Genomic DNA, 18,562 nt, shown 5'->3' on the forward strand with positions numbered 1-18,562 from the left:
TTGTTAAGTAAACAAACAGCATTTGAGTTCTGAATTATTTCTTTCTAGATTTTCAAGATTAATATTGCCTTTCTAAAGACAGAAAATATTGTCTCACATGAGAATGTTTGTAACTTTTTATTGGAAAGCAGGTCAAAGAGGTGGAAGAAGGGTAGAATGAGAAGATCTCTGCAGCTGTGCGACGGAAGTAGGTTGCTCGGAGATCTAGTATATGCAGATTTTTTGGTGTCTAGTAAAACTAGTTATTTTCATTAAGGTGCCTAGACAGTAGCTAAAATTACTTATTACATGCTATGAAATTGAATAGAAATTTCAGTGAACCTTTTCCAATTATAGAATAATATGTATATGTTTCAGTTTTCCCTCAAGGCTTTAACTAAATTATTATAACTGCTCTGCATGCTTTGGGGATACGTCTTGCAGTTGTACAGAGTCCTTGTATGTACTAGATGCTGTTCGAGGTGACTACCCATTTCAGCCCAGAAAATGTTTCTTCATTTAGAAAAAGGTCAAAGGACAGCCCTCAAGAGGAACCATTTAAATTCTAAGTCAATCCTAAAATTCTGCCAACTAGCAAAATATTAGCATGCCCAATCTAGTCTTTAGCCCATTTTTACTTTTACCATTGGAACAACTTTCCCCTGTGCAAGTGACTTTGTTTAATGAATTTCATGTTACAGAATATTAAATAAGATGATTTATAATGAAGTATTTTAGAATTTTATACACATTTTTCTTTAATGGTGTATACAAGGCAGTAAACATTCAGAGGTCATCAAACAGTTCAGTCATTTCATGTGTAGTTAACATTAGGGATAGACATGAGAGTGTAAGTTGGGAGTAGGAAGAGTGGAAGCCCAAGGATTTTACTACCAGAGGAGATGAGGTATAAATTAAGAATGTCATGAAGGAAGACTGTTAATTAATTAGGAAGATAAACCTTTCTAGACAACAGGAAATCTAGAAGATTGGTATGTATTATACAGAAGTGGGAAAGTGTAATGAAGATGCTTACAGAAAAGTTGCAGACATAAAACAAAGACAGCCAGTATTTTCATGTTCCATTTGTAAAGGAGACATAAAGAGGTCTTTTAGACTTGAAGGATTTCATCTTAAAAAAAAAAAAAAATTAAGTGTTACAAGATTTAAAAAAAAAAAAAGAGTATTTATGAAACTCTTGGTTCTTTCTTAGTAGTATGTATTTACATATTCATGCATTAAAAGCATTGGTTTCAAAGTAATAAATTTTGCAGTAAAATGTGTTTTTTATCAAGATTACAATCAAGCTAAGCCTCATGTATGCTTATGTCACTTTAAAAAAAAAAACCCCAAACCACTAGGTCATTTTAGTCAAACCTTTTTGACTTCTAAAAGTTAGGGTAAATCAAGTGTATGTAAAAATAAAACTAGTTTCGTATTAGCCAATTTAGTTAATTAAATTGAAAAAGATTCTGTGAGCTATTAATAATAATATGATGCAAGGAAGTTTGGGTTGGTTTTTTTTAAAAAAGCTAAAATTTACATTTTAATTTTAACTCTCACCATGTGGCAAGTAACTATGAAAATTGATACATTTGTTGTCAGGTGTCAGCATTGATTGTTTCTAGTGGTAACATGTAAACTGGAGTTCTTAGTTTTTCCTCCCCATAGGAGTGTGTTCAGGGCCAGGCAGCACAGAGCCTGAGCGCGTAGTCCCACCAGGCCCGTGCACACACACCAGACTATGCACACCATACATCTGTGGGCAACTGCCATGGATGGACACGGGCAAGCGAATGACACCTTTGCAGGCACAAAATTGCTCATATAAACATGAATCACTCTAATGGGTTTATGCTTTCCCTTTCGATCGGGTTCAAAGTCTGTTAGCAGCCCTCATACCCAGCCACCCACATGCACATGGGTCTCTCCTGGCCCCTAGACCCTTGACCTCTGGTACCCACCTCAGATGCCTCTTGTCCAACTTGCTGGTTTGTACAACCTGAAGGTCACAGGAGGGTTGCACGAGTGTACTTACGTAGGTCTGTCCAGTATCTGAGCCCAGACCTGCAGTCTTCCTGGTAGATGGCCTTCAGACCTGTGGTCTCTCCAGTATTCAGCTGCCAGGTCTTTCTTGTCCCACTTACCAGCTTATCCTGTCTCGAGTTCGCCAGCAGGTTTAAAAACATTTCCCCTCATGCACAGAATAGAGAACTTAATCACACAGAAGATTTTTAGAAACGATTTTGATAAGGAGGTGAGACAGGCTACAGTGATCGCTTGGACAGTTTGGCCTGGCAAGTGTATTGACCAGCAGCCTGCTTACTTGCAACTGTCCTGTTTAATCTCATTCCTTCTTTATTTTCTCATGCTTATTCCTCCTGGATTAATCTTGATCTTTCCTCTCCCTTGGTTCTTCACGTAAACATCCCATTAAAAATTCCATTTCTGCCTAAAAAGAATATAATTCCATAAAAAGTTTCACAGATCCCCACAATTCCCCTTCTCCGGAGCATCCCATAGCAAGTTTGCTCTTCCTCATGAGATCCATGACCATCTTGTTTTTCTTCTCAGTAGTTAGTTCTGGTTAAATCTCTTAAAGGTAATGCTTGAGCAGTTGCTGTTACGGCTCATTGATTAGGGTCTCCAGAGTCGTGGGCTTTGTTACTATTCCCGTTATCTACGGTTTGTCAGCTGTGTTCGTTTTATCACTTCTATTTCTTGCCTTTGTCTTTTATGCTGAATAGCTGTTAACAAGTTATTTTTACAGAAAGTCTCAATTCAGTTTAAAAGTATTCCTTTTTTCTTCTCATTTTTCTCCCTTTTCCTTTCTCCATGTTGGAATTCTATTTTTCTGTCTTAAATGGCTGTTATTCAAGTGAGTTACTGATGTCCATAGGGAGAAATGAGTAACCTCCTGGAAATTATGCCCAGCTTTTCTCATACTGGTAGGTGGTTCGGTTCTAAGTACAGCCCAGAGTAGTGTAAGTTTTCCAATAACTAGGAATTACCATTCAAATGTCTCTGCTAAATTTTCTGTGTACCATTTAATTTCTGTATCACAAAGGTTAAATATTGCATACTTTTCTAAATGATACTATTGCTTACCAGTTAGGGTCTGAAACACTATTTCTAAAATACATTTGTGTGGATATGTTAATAATTGAAATAATTTTTTTCTTTGTAGAACCAAAATTGCAATTTCAGCCACCACATCAAGTGCAGCACAAAGTTATGAATACAGAACAGAATGGCATCAAAGAGAATCATTCAAGACACATTTCTCGCAATGACATGAGACAACCAAGGAATGAGAAACCCCCTCGTTTTCAAAGGGATATTCAGAATTCAAGGCAGGCTTTGGAAAGTGGTGGCTTACCAAGAAACAGAGGTCCTGAAAGGCACAACTCTTTAGAACATTGGACAGATGAAAAAAATAAAAGTGACAGACATTATCCTAGAAATGATAGGCCAAAGGATTTGGGTTATTCCATAGCCACTCACCAGAGTGATATTACTTTCAAAAAAAGGGATAACAATATGCAAAACAGAGTAGGAAAAGGGGTGTCTTTCACAGAATTCAAGGAGAACTCTGCTGTTCAAGATACTACAGACAACAATAACCAGAAACGTGGGAAAAGGGAAAACCAAATACATAATTCTGAAAATTTTTGTGATAGGAAGGCACGAACAATAAGTAGTGAAGCCTTTATGGTAAAAAGTGAGCAACATTTTGGTGTTAACAATGATTACCAAAATCCTGGTAGAACTGATAATTTTAATGCTGTACCAAATGGAGATACTGAGCATCATCAGAAAGGAAGACGAGTAGGACCTATCAAATCATCAGGACCCACTACAATCCCATGTTTTGATGATAAAATGTTGTATTACAACACCGGTCCCAAAAGGAGATCTGGGCCCATCAAACCAGAGAAAATATTAGAACCATCGATTCACATGGAATATGGAAAAAGTTGGAGACCAGGGGATGAATGTTTTGCTCTTTATTGGGAAGACAACAAGGTATGCCTTTGTCAAATGAGAAGTACCTCAAATTGTACCTTTATTGTTTTCTTACGTACATGTGGGAGATATAGCAGAGACACAGGCTTCGTTCATAGGTGCGTAGTGTGCTTCTTGGCTAGCTTCTTGTTCTATTTTTTTTATTATATATGAGATATGTCTCTTGTATTCATTGCATGAAACTTTAAATGCTTAAATTAAGTCATCTTGAAGGTGATTGTTTCTCTCATTTAGGTGGACTTTAGGATGACTAAGCTCCTAACTGAAGCATTTGACTTAAGCGCTGATAATTTGAAAGGATGAATATGGAGCTAGGTGCCCGTATTCTTTTCCAAGGAACAAGAAACAGGATGCTGTGCTATCTAGAATAGTCTGTAATGGTAGATGTGCAATGCCTTTTTCTAGAATAAGTCAGCATGCAACCTTTACTAGCGCAAGGGGAGACCAGAGTCTGCAGGAATGGGGCTGTTTGAAATAAAAGAGGGAGTTTTTCAATTGTTACAGAAAGGAAACAGCAAAAGGCTTTTTTTTTTATTATCACTAGTAGACTATTAGCTGAAGAATTTGTGCAACAAATAAGTTATGCTGCATGATGGTTTTTGTTTTACTGATTTTTAAAATTTAAATACTTCCTCTTCAGCTGTTTTTCCTATTAATAAGATTTCTCTTGCAGCAAGTCACTTTCCTTTCATCTTCTCCTTTGCTAAAAATGTTTTTGATTATTTTCTTTGAATTTTTTATTACCTGTTCAGGAGTTTTCTGTCACTCTTCTTGGGTAGTTTCTTCAGGTTTTGACCCTTTCTTATAGTCTGAGAACTACCTTAGATTTTATTGTTCTTTGAATAGGTTTTATTCCCACCATTTTCTGTCTTTTTGTTGTTGGTGGTTATTTTTTGTTATTTATTTAAGGTTTTTTCCTTTTTTTGTCTTTTTTTAGAGGAAGTAGATAGTGTTAGCTCAGCAGCATGACTTTATTTTTGTCTCTTTTGTTTGTATGACTAAAACATGGTAAGGCATGCAAAATTTTTGGTAGTGGCAACTTATAGTGAGTTGACTCTGAAATAGGAATATGTAGCTTGGATGGACGGATTAGTGAAATATAATGGCATATTATGGAATTGTTTCCTATTTTGAGAAGCATATTTGCATTACTGGGAGATAAGTTTTCGTAATTCTGGAAAGCATGAAACTTGCAAAATAAGTAGGTAGGAGGTAATCCCAGACTGTTACCTGAAAAGTATTCATCACATTAGAAGGGGTTTTTCTGAGAGTTATTGGTTTTTTAGGTAGTTACAATAAATGCTGCCGCTCACATTGAGGACAATTTTGGAATGCATTGATAAAATACATACTGAGCTTAACCACGTTAGGAGGCAGTGATTTCTTTATGTTCAGTAAGATAAAGGTGATTGAATATCTTGAAGAAGGCTGATCTGTGTTTGCATAAATGTCAAAAAAATCAAGTTTTGTGTTTAGAAAAAGGACTTTCTGAAGGGACAGTTTTATCATATTTCTATCATATTATGTATTAAAATAGGTATATATTAGCATGTACAGCATATGTAGCTTATAGGCATGGATAGATGTATTTTAAGAAGTCTTACAGTTACACTTCTCTGTATACAACAGCATTTGTGTTAGTGATGAATTTGTTCTGCTTTCAGAGAAATGAAAACAAGTCTTTTAAATGTTCAGTCTAATTCCATAAGCTGCATATTTTCTTAATGAGTATTCTAAATACATTCTACCATGTCCTTGCAGTCTATCATGTTGAAGGTTAATATATTCGGTTTAATAGCTGGTACAAATCTTATTCAAAAAATAATACTGACTAAGACTAAAAATATATATATATACATATATACATACACACGTATTTATGAAAAGGTAGTTGTTAAACTGTTTGTGATATTTCAGGTAGTATTTTATGACCTTTGAAAATTTCTCTTTTAAGTTCTACCGGGCAGAAATTGAAGCTCTCCATTCTTCTGGGACAACTGCAGTTGTTAAATTCTGTGATTATGGAAATTATGAAGAGGTACTTCTCAGCAACATCAGGCCTGTTCATGCAGACACATGGGTATGTGATAACAAATTGTATTAAAAAATACAAACTACGTAGTCTGTACAAAATATGTAACCCTTCAGAAACTAATGCCTACTCATGCAAAGAGTGCTAATTGCATGTGTAGAAAAATAGTTAAGTGAATACATGAACAAAATCTCAACTTTTAGTTGTCTATATGAAACTTCATAAAAGTGTATTATCATATGGTATTCTTCCTGTATAATAAATTTCAATTGTATTGTTTGAAAATAATTGACCTGTCAGCCAAACAGTTTTATGCATATTTTCTCTCTAAGAGTTGTTGCTTACTCTATTAAACACAGTTTTCTGTACGTTGTATGTTGTTCTGTAAAGGTTAGGAAACAGTCTTTTAAAATATATATTCTGAAGGTTTTTACTACGTGTATATGTATGGCTAAAAATAGATATCTGTATCACTTTATTTTGTATCACGATTTTATTCTTGTTTCAATGATTTCTTCTTTGCCAAATATTGTGGTGGAGGTGTATGCCTCAAAATCTGTTTTATGAGGTTTAGAATGTATTAGCCTTATGGAAGTTGGAAATTTCAAAAGGCTTTATTTGTGAATGTCATGGAAATAGAGGTACATTTTGATTTAAAAAAAAAAAAAACAGGAGTGCACAATTCTTTGCTGTTTACTCTTACTAGAAAAAGCTGCACAAAAAGTATTTGTATTTGTATATTGATTCCTTAATGATGAGTTGACTGTGCTTACTTTAATTTCTTAACTGTGGGTCATACAGCCATGTTACTACTGTTGCAGAGGCTGAACAGTCAAGTACTGTTTCCTGCCAGTGGTCTTTTAACTTGTGGTGTTGCCTGTAGATCTCAGATGCCCTGTGGCCTCTGAGATATCCTTTTCGTACTTAAAAAGATATCTGAAGCTCTTCTCAGCTGATGCACTGCTGTTTCAGTGAAAATTTACCTCCCCCTTCCCCCCCCTTTTTTTTTTCCTTCTTTTTATCCCATTAACTGAACTGTAAGGTGCTAGTTTCTTACTGTATGATTGTACTTATTTTGACCCTTTTTCTGGGTTAATAATCATCCTTTTCTTTGTGCTTTTGATTACAATCTTGAGGAGTGGCTTTTATTTTACTTTAACCCTCTGAAAGTCAGCTCTCGCAGTCTAAGAACTTGGCCTGGTGTTAAGACTGAGTTGATCTAATAGTGAGGCAGTGGTTATTCTACCTGCCTCTTCCGCCTATCTCTGACCACATGTTCTTCCTCCTCCCTCTCCTCCCGTGTTGGATCATCAGTCACGTAGCCACGGGATGAGTTGAATGAGATGGACCACTTTTTTGTTCCCCCCCAGGTTGGTTTGGTTTTTTCATAGTTTGTTAAAGCTGACACAAGATGGTGGGACAATGGATGGAGAGGCAATTCTGCCATTGAAGTAGCATAGTCCTAACATCATGCTGCATCCTGATCTAGTCATTGAGGCTTCCTCAGTTGTTACTGGGGAGAAATAAGGATTTTCCAAGGATTTCCAGTCCATTCAGGAATGACAGATACCTTTCTCAAGGTTCTTTTTTTCTCTCAAGGGAGCCTAGGTGAATGGCATAAACTCAAACAACTAAATTTATATCATTATAGTTATATAAGATAAATGCCAACCAACATCTTCACAGTAAACAAAATTTTTATGGTTTCTTTCCACGGTTTTACTGTGTTGTTTCTAAAAAGTCCTTGCACCAATAGGAATTTTGCAGAAAGTTGATTAGGACCTTGCTTTTCACTTTTTTGTGTTTGGATGCTAACTCTAGTCCTTATTATGCATTTGCAGTTCTTAATCAACCATTGGAGTCATGCTCTGATACTCAGGTTTGTGTTATAAGCTGAACACTGTTGGTCACTTTTCTTTGTCTCAGTGTTCATATTAATATATCAATCTAGAAAGCACACACAAATGCAAAATGAATGTCTCATGCTGCTTAATACTTAATTCTTTATCATAAGATTTAAGTAACTTTGTGATACTTCCTCTTTACAAGAGAACAAAACATTTTAAACTGACTTCAATAATTACTTTTCTTTCACTGATCATTATTATCAGGAAGAATGAACTTGTTTTATTAGAATTGTTATGCTGAGTTTTATTTCAGTCTTTCCAGGTAATTTCCAGATAGCTAAGTCTTTCTTAGCCATCTGTACTGAAGACTTGTTACTAATGTAGAAATATACTCTACGTGAGTTCTGATGTCCTAATATTGCCAGTTTTTCAGACTCGTTTTTGAAAGAGTTGTTAGTATTTAGAAAAGATTTAGTGAATTGAATTAAAGGCATAAATTTAGTCTGTATGTTAGAATCAATTATTCTTTACTGTTTTCTCCAGCACATTTTTTGGTACTCATATGCTGAATTCAAATTTTTTTTCCAACAAATATAAACTGGTATAAGTATACTACTGGGAGGAAGGAAAAAAAAAAAGGGGCAAAAAGTTGCTTAACTAGTGACTTGAAAAAACAGCCAAAATATCACAGTGACCTTATTTTGATGACATGACCTATTGCTTAAGCACCTGAGGTTCTGGTCTACTTTTGGCAACTTTCATAATTATCAAAAATAGTAAATTAATGGAAATTGTTTACATTGTTAGTAGGTTTAAAATAAATTTTGCATCATCCCCTGCTAGTTAACGTTCTGCTCTCTATTCCTGCTGTCTAACACTAAACTGTACTGCATTAGTACAAGTTTTGTGGGTTTGGTGGTTTTTGTTTGGGTTTTGTTGTTGTTGTTTGATTTTTTTTTTTTTTTTCCTTGACTGTAGATCGAACCTGCCTGATATTCTCAGGATACATTGTGCTTTCCACTTTAATGGAAACAGTGTTACTAGATGATCTTAAGACTCCTTGATAATTGATTGTATACTGTCCATCACCCAGTTTGCCCTGAGTCCTTGTAAGTTTTCAGTCCCTCTGACACGTAACATGCTGTTTATCTTTCTGATGGCTAGAACTGTAGAAGATAAAGCTTTGTTTTATATAAGATAAATCAAAAACCTAGTGGGGAATTTTTTTTTTCCAATAATCACATACAATACCCATATAAATATATGTAAGAACACTAAAACTGTTTGGCTTTTTTCCCTTAGTGCTTGCAAAATATGTCTTAGGTATGCAATTCATAGATATTTTTAATAATAAAATTACTTTTGGATTCCACTGTTTTAGAGTTCTTCTAAGTACTTGTATGTAACACTACAATACTGTATCCTTCTATTTCCCTCAATGTAGCAGGGGTCACTTAATGAAAATATTATAATCCCAATGAAAAAATTCACTGAAAAGCCATTGTAGAAATAAGAACTGCTTGTTTTTCTTGTAAAATATATAAGATTACACTAATAACTGAAAAGCATGGAACGTTAAGGGCCTTCCTGACTCACTTAATAGTTTGTTCTGTGGAAAAAAAAATTAAATAAAGGCAAGATAATACTTTAAACTTTAAGTCTTAATTTTATTCTCTAACTTGCAGGGGTTTTTTTCCTTAATAAATTCTGAAAATGTGTAGCCTAAGTGCTTACCTTGTGACATTTTTCCCCAAAGCCTAGTACTGGCTTTCCTTTTTCCATTCTGCATTTCCCTGGTCATGTGACAGGCCTTGTTCCTCCATTTATACTACGATTACCCTTCTTTTGTTTTTTTTTTTTAATTATATGAAAGAAATAAAGATTGTAGTCTTCCCACCTGTATATGTTATGGCCTTATTCTGATTGCTCTCAAAACAAGCTGGAATTCATATGAACTCTTTGCTTACAATAATTCACTTAAAAATACTAGTATGAAGTGAAGTCTGTAGTTTAGTGTAGTTTCCAGTTCCTGTATCTTGCACTGTATTTCTGCCTAAAGAGGTAAGAAGGCAAAAATTATTATTAAGGTATGTATAATTCTAGTTCTTGTATAATTTGTTTTGTTCCGTGGAGACTGAAAATGCACTTTGCAGCTTTCCTCAAGTCATTCCTTCAGTAAAGAATGAGTTGAGTAAAGAAAATAGCAAAGGGTCTTGGATTACAGTTAATTCATGCCAGCAGACATTTGAGAGCTCAAATCTGGTAACGTTGTGTCTTGTACCTCACAGAGCTCTAAGAGCTTCTACAGGTGTTGGATTATATTAAATAAAACCGTAATTCAGGGCTTCCCCTGCTTCAGGTAAGTAAAGAAGTAAACTCCTGTGAGTTTTCTGAAGGTGTTCGAACCTCTCTCCAGCAATGTAAAGAGCAACACTGAAAACCACTAAATGGTAAAGGCTTACAGCCGCCTCTTTAAGCTGGAGAAAACTTTTTGCCTATCTGTTTTATCGAGGTTTTGAACTCATTCCAGTGTCTTGATTTGCAGCAGGCAAACACTTACGTGAAGAATTGGGTGCCATTTCTTCATGGCTCTTTGGCCTGGACAGCCTTGGCATCACACCGTGATCTTTTTGTGTTGTGTGTCAAGCAGGAAGGCTTTCCCATTGAATAGTTAAGTAGGTGCAGTAGATAAATGTGTCTTGGCTGGATCGCTTATCTAGCTTCTGTCCTCATTGACTATACTAAAACCAAGGCTGTTAAAAGATAATTGTACAGCCTACTACCAGTTCTAAGATTGCTGTAGAAAAAATGTCCCTAAATAGTTGCATCAGACAAGAATTTGATGGCTTTAGTTCTTTGACTTGTGTACTGTTAGGAGAATCTGTAGAATAATTTTACAGTTCATAATTACTCATTGACTAAATGAATTAAATGAAGGCAGAGTTTTTTGGACTACCCTTCTTCCTGAGTGGTGGTGCATATTTAATTAATTTTAATCTAAAAAGTTACTAGTGTGGATTTAGTTTCCACAAAAGGTTGTCTTCCTGCTTCATTAAAACACTTCAGATTTAGGCAGTTATTTTGTTGGGATGTGCCTCATTTTCCATCTCACCAATATGTGGTGCTTTCAGTTGCCTCTGTCCTGCCAGGCTGAAAAATTACTTTTTGTAATCTATCCTAAACTTTTTTTAAATTTTCTTATCAGAGACTTTTTTTACTTACTGGAAATGTTGCCTTAAATTCCATCACATCTTTTGCAGAGCATTGTCGTACATGCCTTTACCTAGAATTAACCTTCAGGTTCTGTCAGGATAATTCTTTATGTAATTTATTTCCCCAGCCTTCTTTTAAGAGGCAGTATTTAGAGACAAGTGTTGTGCAAAGCATTTATCCTGATAAACTACTAGTAAGTATTTTTCTTTAGCAGCTCTGTCCTTTGAGAAACTACATAGTTTTTCAGACTTCAGCTTGGTGTATCCATGTTGGAATACAGACAGATGATCACAACTTAACTATTCCTCTGAAAGTTACTGGCCCTTAGCTGAAATGTAATAACTGACATTTAAAGGTGGTTAAGGAACTGCATTTTACTTTTTAATAAACTAAAAGCAGTCAAATTTCAGTCAAGAGGAGGTAATTTGTACTAAGCGGGCATAAAATAATGGCTTTCAATTTTCTGTCTGTATCATTAGGCATTGCAAAATATGTTTGAGTCTTCTGCTTGAGCATTTCATATTCATCAGGCTTTGAAATATCATTGCAAATTATTGCCAGCTGTACAAATCAGATTAAGGACACATTCTTCTTGGCATTTGTAGTTATTGAAAAAAGTGGTGACAGTTAAAGCAGGATACTTGGAGCATTACACTGTTCTTCTCCCTCCCCTCACCCCCTCGTTATTAAATATAATTGCATATGATGATGATTCATTATTTGGAGACTGCATATGGGCTTCTTAGGTTGTTTATTTTGAGAGGGACTGTTCCTCACTTAAACATCTTCCTTTAAAGTGACTTGCAATTTTGTTTTGTGGTAGCATAGCTTAACCTGTTTTAAGTATTGTGTTTGATCCTGTTGTCGTGATGAAAGTTCTTCAGATTCTTGTTTTGAGACTTCTGAAGAATTTTATGTTCTGATTTCTCTGTATTGTGTGTGTTAAGGTTGAACATGTTGCATGTGTAAAAGAAGTTTGATGTGTAGAAATGTCTGGACTATTCCTGCCATCACCATTTCTCTTCTGATTTCCGTGTCTCCTTCACATTTCAGTGTTGTGAGTTTGTCCATATTTAATAGATTAATTCAAAGGATTTTAATTAAAGAGGAAACTGGAGTAATAAGTGTAGTATTCCTCACTGGTTGCTTTCTAGAGAAGAGAGACATGATACTGTTGGCTTGGTATTGCAGAAGAAAAGCTATGACAAACCTAATTTGTAGTGGGGTATGTGTTTATGATTCCCGATCTTACTCCTTCTTATGTATATAGTGCCTGTTGAATAGACACGTTGTTTAATGTACTGAAATTTCTTTGTACGGAGATGGTTAACGTCTGGAATGCTTGAGTCTATTTTCCTTGTTTGACTTGCAAGTGTTATCAGTAATAATATCTGTAAACGAGATCTTCTATAATGTAAGAGCTAAAAAAAAAAAAAAAAAGTTGACTATGAAGGCAATTTTTTGCAGAAAGGTGATTTGTTTTTTCTTCCTAAATGTTAAAGCACATGAAATTACTCCTTTTGGTTTTGTTTGTTTGGGGTTTTTGGGGGGGTGGGTTGTGGGTTGTGGTTTGGTTTTGGTGGTTTGGTTTTTTTTTTTGAGATGTGTTTTTCTGCTTCTGTTGGCTTATTTTTGTAGAGTAAATTTTGTAAGGTTTGTAACAATGACAAGGACTCTACTCATGGTTTATTTTCTTCATATTAATAATGTCATTTGCAGGTTTCTTTCGTGTCCCAAGAGAGACAATTATAGACTACTATTAAATGAGCACATGTGGATGTCTGAGCTAGACATAATTGTTCATGTTGTCAAAGAATAGCAGCAATTAATCAGATTTTCTCAGAATACCTTTAGAGAGCATAAACAGAAGTGGAAATGTTTTGGTCTTGACATCTTTCCTACAAAATTTGCTTGCCTTCTCAGAACTTGGTTGGTAATACTATCTAGATTTTTCAAAGTTCTAGAGAAGTAGTATTTGCTTCAACCATATGCAAAGCATTTAATATATTTGCTACATTAGTTAAGATGCGTTTATTTATAAGTATAAAACTTGACTAATTATTCTAATTTACTGGGGGAGGGGGTAGAGTGTCAAAGATTTTGACATTAATTCCATATTCCTTTTAAAAATTAAGTGTGATGTTGAAGAGCTCTTTGCCAAAGCAGAATGCCTATTTCTCTAATGAGAGCAAGAGTTAGTTAACAAGAAAGCAATAAATATGTGATGGCTATTTAGAGGGGTTTTTTTCCATGTTTTGTGCATTTATTGTGTATGGCCAACATACCGAACATCAAAACATCATAGTATCTTCTAACTTGGGACATGCTATCATGCAGGAGGACATCAGGGAATATCTCCATTGCTCAGAAAGATTGTTCCAGATTCTCCTATGCTTATCTAGCACATTTATTGGTGGTCTTTTCTTTTTGTTTTTGTTCTTTCATTACCCTATATTCGCTAAGTATTTCCATTACTACCTAGTTGGAAATGTTATTTCTGACTTCTTACTGGAAACCTTGAGAGCTTATTTTATGCAGGTTCATTTCGGTAGATAGGAAATACTTTGCTGAAAAGGTTTGTGTAGTTATGTCATAGTATCCTGTTTCCTTTTTTAATTTGTTCCTTGTGCTGATCTGTTTCCTGATCTGGGCATTTTTGTTCTTTCCCCACGTTGTATTTGCTCATATAGGACTTCTACCGTGGGTCACATGGCATATAAGAGAAAATGAAAACAGTGGTGTTTAGCTGTTGCAGTAATCTTTGTTCCTTTCCTGACAGAGCTCCCTCAGTGTACCTTTTCACTCTAGGACAGTAATGATGAACCTTCTTGAGTGCTAAGGCTGAAAGTAGAATTTTACAAGATATTGGATGCAGACTTGGTGGGGCTTCTCTTCTTGCTTGTTTTTCTTCTTTGCCCATACCAGTCTTCTTTTCCCTGTGCACATAATCAGCCTCCTTTTGATGTCTGACACCCGTTAGGTTACGTCAACAGTCCTCACTGCTGGGCATTGTGAGGCCCAGCCATTGGAAATTGCATCAGAAGTCATAGAATTCCATCATTGCTGTCCAGGAAGAGGAGAGAAGTTGAGTCCCCAGTGAGAGAGTTGAGTCTCCCACGAGTTCCAGGCCAGTTAAAGGAGGGAGCTACTCAACAAAGGTTGATCTCTCTACCTGGAAAAGGACTTCCTTCCATATCAAGGAGAGAAACTCTCTTTTTTTTATGGGGCTATTCTGAGGTGCTTCATGGGCAGTTTCACTTTTAAGACTTTCTTAAATTGCTGTGTGCCTGCACCACCTGTAAGCAGTTTGTTTTGTTTTATTTTAATTAGGAGTTGGGATATATTTTTTTTTTTTAAATTTTACTTTATATTTCCTTAAATACCTTTTACTACACTTTCAAAAATTTTTGTGCAGTTGGTCATTCACAGGTGAAATAACATAGATGTTTATTTACTGGATATACACAACGTGTGTTTGACTTTGAGGATCTGTATACCAAATTTTGTCATGGGTGGGTGTGTGCACACAGCATTCTGTTTCACCTAAAATGTCACCAAAACTCACTGCTTTCTTGTTTAGGTTTTGATAATGGTTTCGTGACCTAACAGCAAAGCATTAGATAATTTATCACAGTATCAGTTAGCATTTCCTTTCTGAAATTTTTGTTGGCAGAATTTTCTGATTACATGCTAAAATAAGTCCAGCAATACAGCAAATACTTTTTTTCCCCCTGCATGGAAGTGTATGGTTTTGCTTACGAGTGCACTTAGTGCAAAGAAACTGAATGCTGATTTTTTTTTTTTTCCAAGTCTATGCAAGTATTCTGTTTTGCTATGTGTTTAGGACTGTGTCTGTATTACCAGCGTAAACTAGACCTTTCCAGAGGTCTTCGTTCAACTTGATGTTCTGAAAAACTGGATGAATACTTTATTTATTGAAAAACAACAACAACAAAATGTTGGGGAGAGGAAAGGTCTGACAGTTAGTTGTATGTGGGAGGAGGGATGGAGATGCACCCTTAATTTGCTGCTCTTTTCTGAAAACTGGCACAATTACTCCTTATAGTAACATTACTCCTTATGGCACATAACTCCTCATGGTGGTTACTGTTACTGATTTCATGTTGTTAAATTTATGTGTTTTGTTGAAAATGCTGCTACTTCCAGTTTGTGGCCGCCTTCTGGCTGAATTGAGAAAACTCGATCTGTCATCTGGTTGAGTGTTATTTACATAGCAGATCTCACTTCAGTGTATCTACTTGTCTTTTAGAAATTATTGAAAATAAACCTTTAAATATTTATAGTTTGATACTGATACTACTCAATGTGAAGAAGCTTTTACTAATAGAAGGGATGTGGTGTGAATGGCTTAAATATGTATTTCTAAGGAACTTCTGAAATTAATTACTTTTTTCTGTATTGAGAACATAGTAACAACTTGCAGGAGAGTATGTTTGTTTGAAGCACAAACCTCACAGGAAGAGTTGCACATTTATTTTAATATGTGCCACAGGGAGTGACTGCAAATATGAATAACTTGTGCAATACCCTTAGGGGGAACAGATAAGCTAGCAAAATGTCTGTGGGATAATCATGCCCCAGGCTTACATTATCCCAGTTTTATGGAAGTGTAATTGGAATGTAGTTGTTTAGAAAACAAATGAGTGCTTTGTTTTCAGAGTTGAAGAAAAGCAATGAAGTACAAAGAAATGTCTGATTCCAAGTTAACTGTTATGTTGCTTTTAGTGGTCTCAGATTTAAGCATGTAATTCTTTCCTTGTCCATCCATCTGTTTTCCATTTCTTGATGTTTTTGTGAAGAATCTAGAAACTTTCTGTCACTTGGTATCTAATGTTTATTGCTTCGCTCAAAACGCAGGATGTTTATTGTTTTAACGGAATCATTTAAAAATGAGCTGTGTTTGAAGATTGGCTGTTTTTGTCACAACTTCCAGTTTTCAGCAGAGGAAAAATGAGATAAATCTAATTAAAAATGTTAATAGTGTATATCCATTTTTTTCAAGCTTACTGAAACATTTATTGTAAATTTAGTATCTTAAATTAATAAGGCTTTAGTTGATAAATTGCTGGCCCTGAAGAATGCTTTGTAGAATTTTACAAAAACTGGCCAAGAAAATGTAAAATTATTTGATTTCTGATGTTTGGATAGTGAAAGCCAACAGAAAAGACTTACTAATTTATTTCTGATGCTAAAGAAAAGACTGGTTGGGGAAGGATCATCTTGAAATTTTCATTTTGAAAACGAAAAAGCAACAGATGTTATGGTGTAGCTCCATATCAGCTAGTTTTACGTACCATAGTTAGGAACACATTTACTTGTGGCTGGTGTGTGTTCAGTGGAGACAAAGACATACCATTATACGGATCAGTTCCTTTTTCTAACTGTAAATAAGGGTAACAAATGGTTTGTATAGGTTTTGGTGGTTTTGTTGGGTTTTTTAAATGATGTTACAGCAAGTTCATTTTAATAAATTGTCAGTAACTTTTGAATTTGACTACTCCTGCATTAGGGAAACCATTAACTGAGTTTCTCTGTTGCGTAAAAGGCTCTGTACTGAGCTTTAAAGTGGAATGTAGTATTTTATTTGTATAATACATCAAAATCTCATACAATTTGAGAAACACTAGAATAGAGAAGGATGGCACTAGTATAGTAGGTTAAAATGTTATATAAATGGGTAGGAATTATTCTGGCTGCATATAGAATGGCAACAAACAATAATTGTATAGTTACAGTTTAAAGTCTCAGGAGTTTTTAGTAAATCATACAATACCATACAGCAAGTCAATTGCTATTTCTGTCACCACTCTCTTATATTGTACAGTATAATATAATATTTTACTGTAGTGAAGCTAAAGCTAAAAGTTTCAACAAAGCTATTGATGGCTTTGATGTAAAAGTCAAATCAGAGTTACATATGGAGAACTATACATGTAGTATGTACATATTTATACACATGTATGTCATCTGCACTAATTATCTAATGCTTGTAATGTTCCATATGTAGTTAGATGCTTATGGGGTTGTGACTTTCAAGTACGAGAAGAACATGTATACTCTCTAAATCCTTTACAGTTGTTTATCCTGTTTATCCTTTACAGGCAGAAAATAGTGCCAATGTATCAATGCAGTCAGTAAGAAATATCTTTGAAGTCCTATGTAGTCCCTACTGCCGATGGATTTGAGCTTCCTTATTGGAAGTGGCCAAAGTCAAATTTCCTCAGGCATGTACTATTAGAAAAAATTTAAAATTAGATTGAATTAAAAGTTCTTCATAAAATTTACTTTAAAGTTAAAATCTTTTCTTTTTGATCAGACCTTACAGATGCTTACCAATTCAGGATAAAAGTATTGCTTTTAAAAAAAATCCATTTAGACAATAAGGCCAAACATTTCCAATGTATGTGATCCTTTCATTTTCTTCCTGTTTTGTTGTTTGTTGTTGTTGGTTTAGAACAATGCAACTGTTTCCATACATTACAGTAGATCCTGGTTAGTCTATTGATTAAATATCCTGTAGTTCACCAACTTGATCATTGTATCCAGAAGCAAACACTAAAACAGTACTTTCTCAATGTGAGAGAGAAAAATTTGAAAAAGCATGTGTAAACATTTTCTTTCAATTTGGGGATTTTTGTTTTGCATTTATTTGAATAATTTAAAGATGTATTCTTGGTGTTCTATAGGTTTTCTATATGCTTTTCTAAGAATAGTCTAAATATCAAAAATTTTCTCATCCAAACTGGAAGATAAAGTGCTTATTTTAGCTCTTTCTTTGTCACCTCAGTAAAATATATCTGGATACCTAGAAATATGTATATGGAGAAAGACAGAGATAGGGACAATGGGAAAGGATGAAAGAAAGAATGTAGCTTGAATGTCATTGTTCTGGTTTTGTGAGTTAGAAAATGCATGAATTTTTTCCCTTTCATTCATTATTCAAGAATGAGGAAATACCCGATTCTTTATTTTTGAATTGTCTTTGGCTTCCTCTCACTTTATTTTCACAAGTGCCATGTAAAGTTACCAGTTCTATTAGAAGTTAATGGGTTTGGTCTTTAGGATAGTTTAAAGTTAATTAGAAATCTGGACAATATTTTAAGTTCTAATTTTGCTTACAATCCATGCAATTATTTTAAATTTAAAAAACTGTCATGCTGTTCAAGTTTTAAAAAACCGGAGCAGGTCATGTTTACTAAGAGAAGTAAAACCATAAAACGTAGAACCGATGAACTCTATACTATAAAAATGTTTCTGCATTAGAAGGATATGGATGATAGTGGGGGTTAACTTAAAAATGAAAAAGTCCTGAGTAGGTTTTGTTTTAACTCTCTGTGTTTAAATAGTAACTTAGGGACTGCTCTCTGACATGCACGCACACAGACATGCACACACTCTGATAAGAAGCTGTAAGTTCCACTTCAGCTCATGACTCATTATCCTC

The 18,562-nt window shown here is 34.9% G+C and overlaps 1 protein-coding gene across 1 annotated transcript in view; it reads left to right on the forward strand.

Annotated features, from left to right (window-relative positions):
• The window catches only part of TDRD3 (tudor domain containing 3), a 71,301-nt gene that overhangs the window by 40,165 nt on the left and 12,574 nt on the right, over positions 1 to 18,562 (forward strand). The window contains exons 11-12 of the mRNA XM_010575245.1: positions 3,167 to 4,005; positions 5,960 to 6,085. Coding sequence (XP_010573547.1) covers positions 3,167 to 4,005; positions 5,960 to 6,085 — 965 coding nt within the window. The remainder of the gene's footprint in view (positions 1 to 3,166; positions 4,006 to 5,959; positions 6,086 to 18,562) is intronic.

This window comes from Haliaeetus leucocephalus, unplaced genomic scaffold, assembly GCF_000737465.1.
Source record: "Haliaeetus leucocephalus isolate CR32 unplaced genomic scaffold, Haliaeetus_leucocephalus-4.0 Scaffold462, whole genome shotgun sequence".
NCBI lineage: Eukaryota > Metazoa > Chordata > Aves > Accipitriformes > Accipitridae > Haliaeetus > Haliaeetus leucocephalus.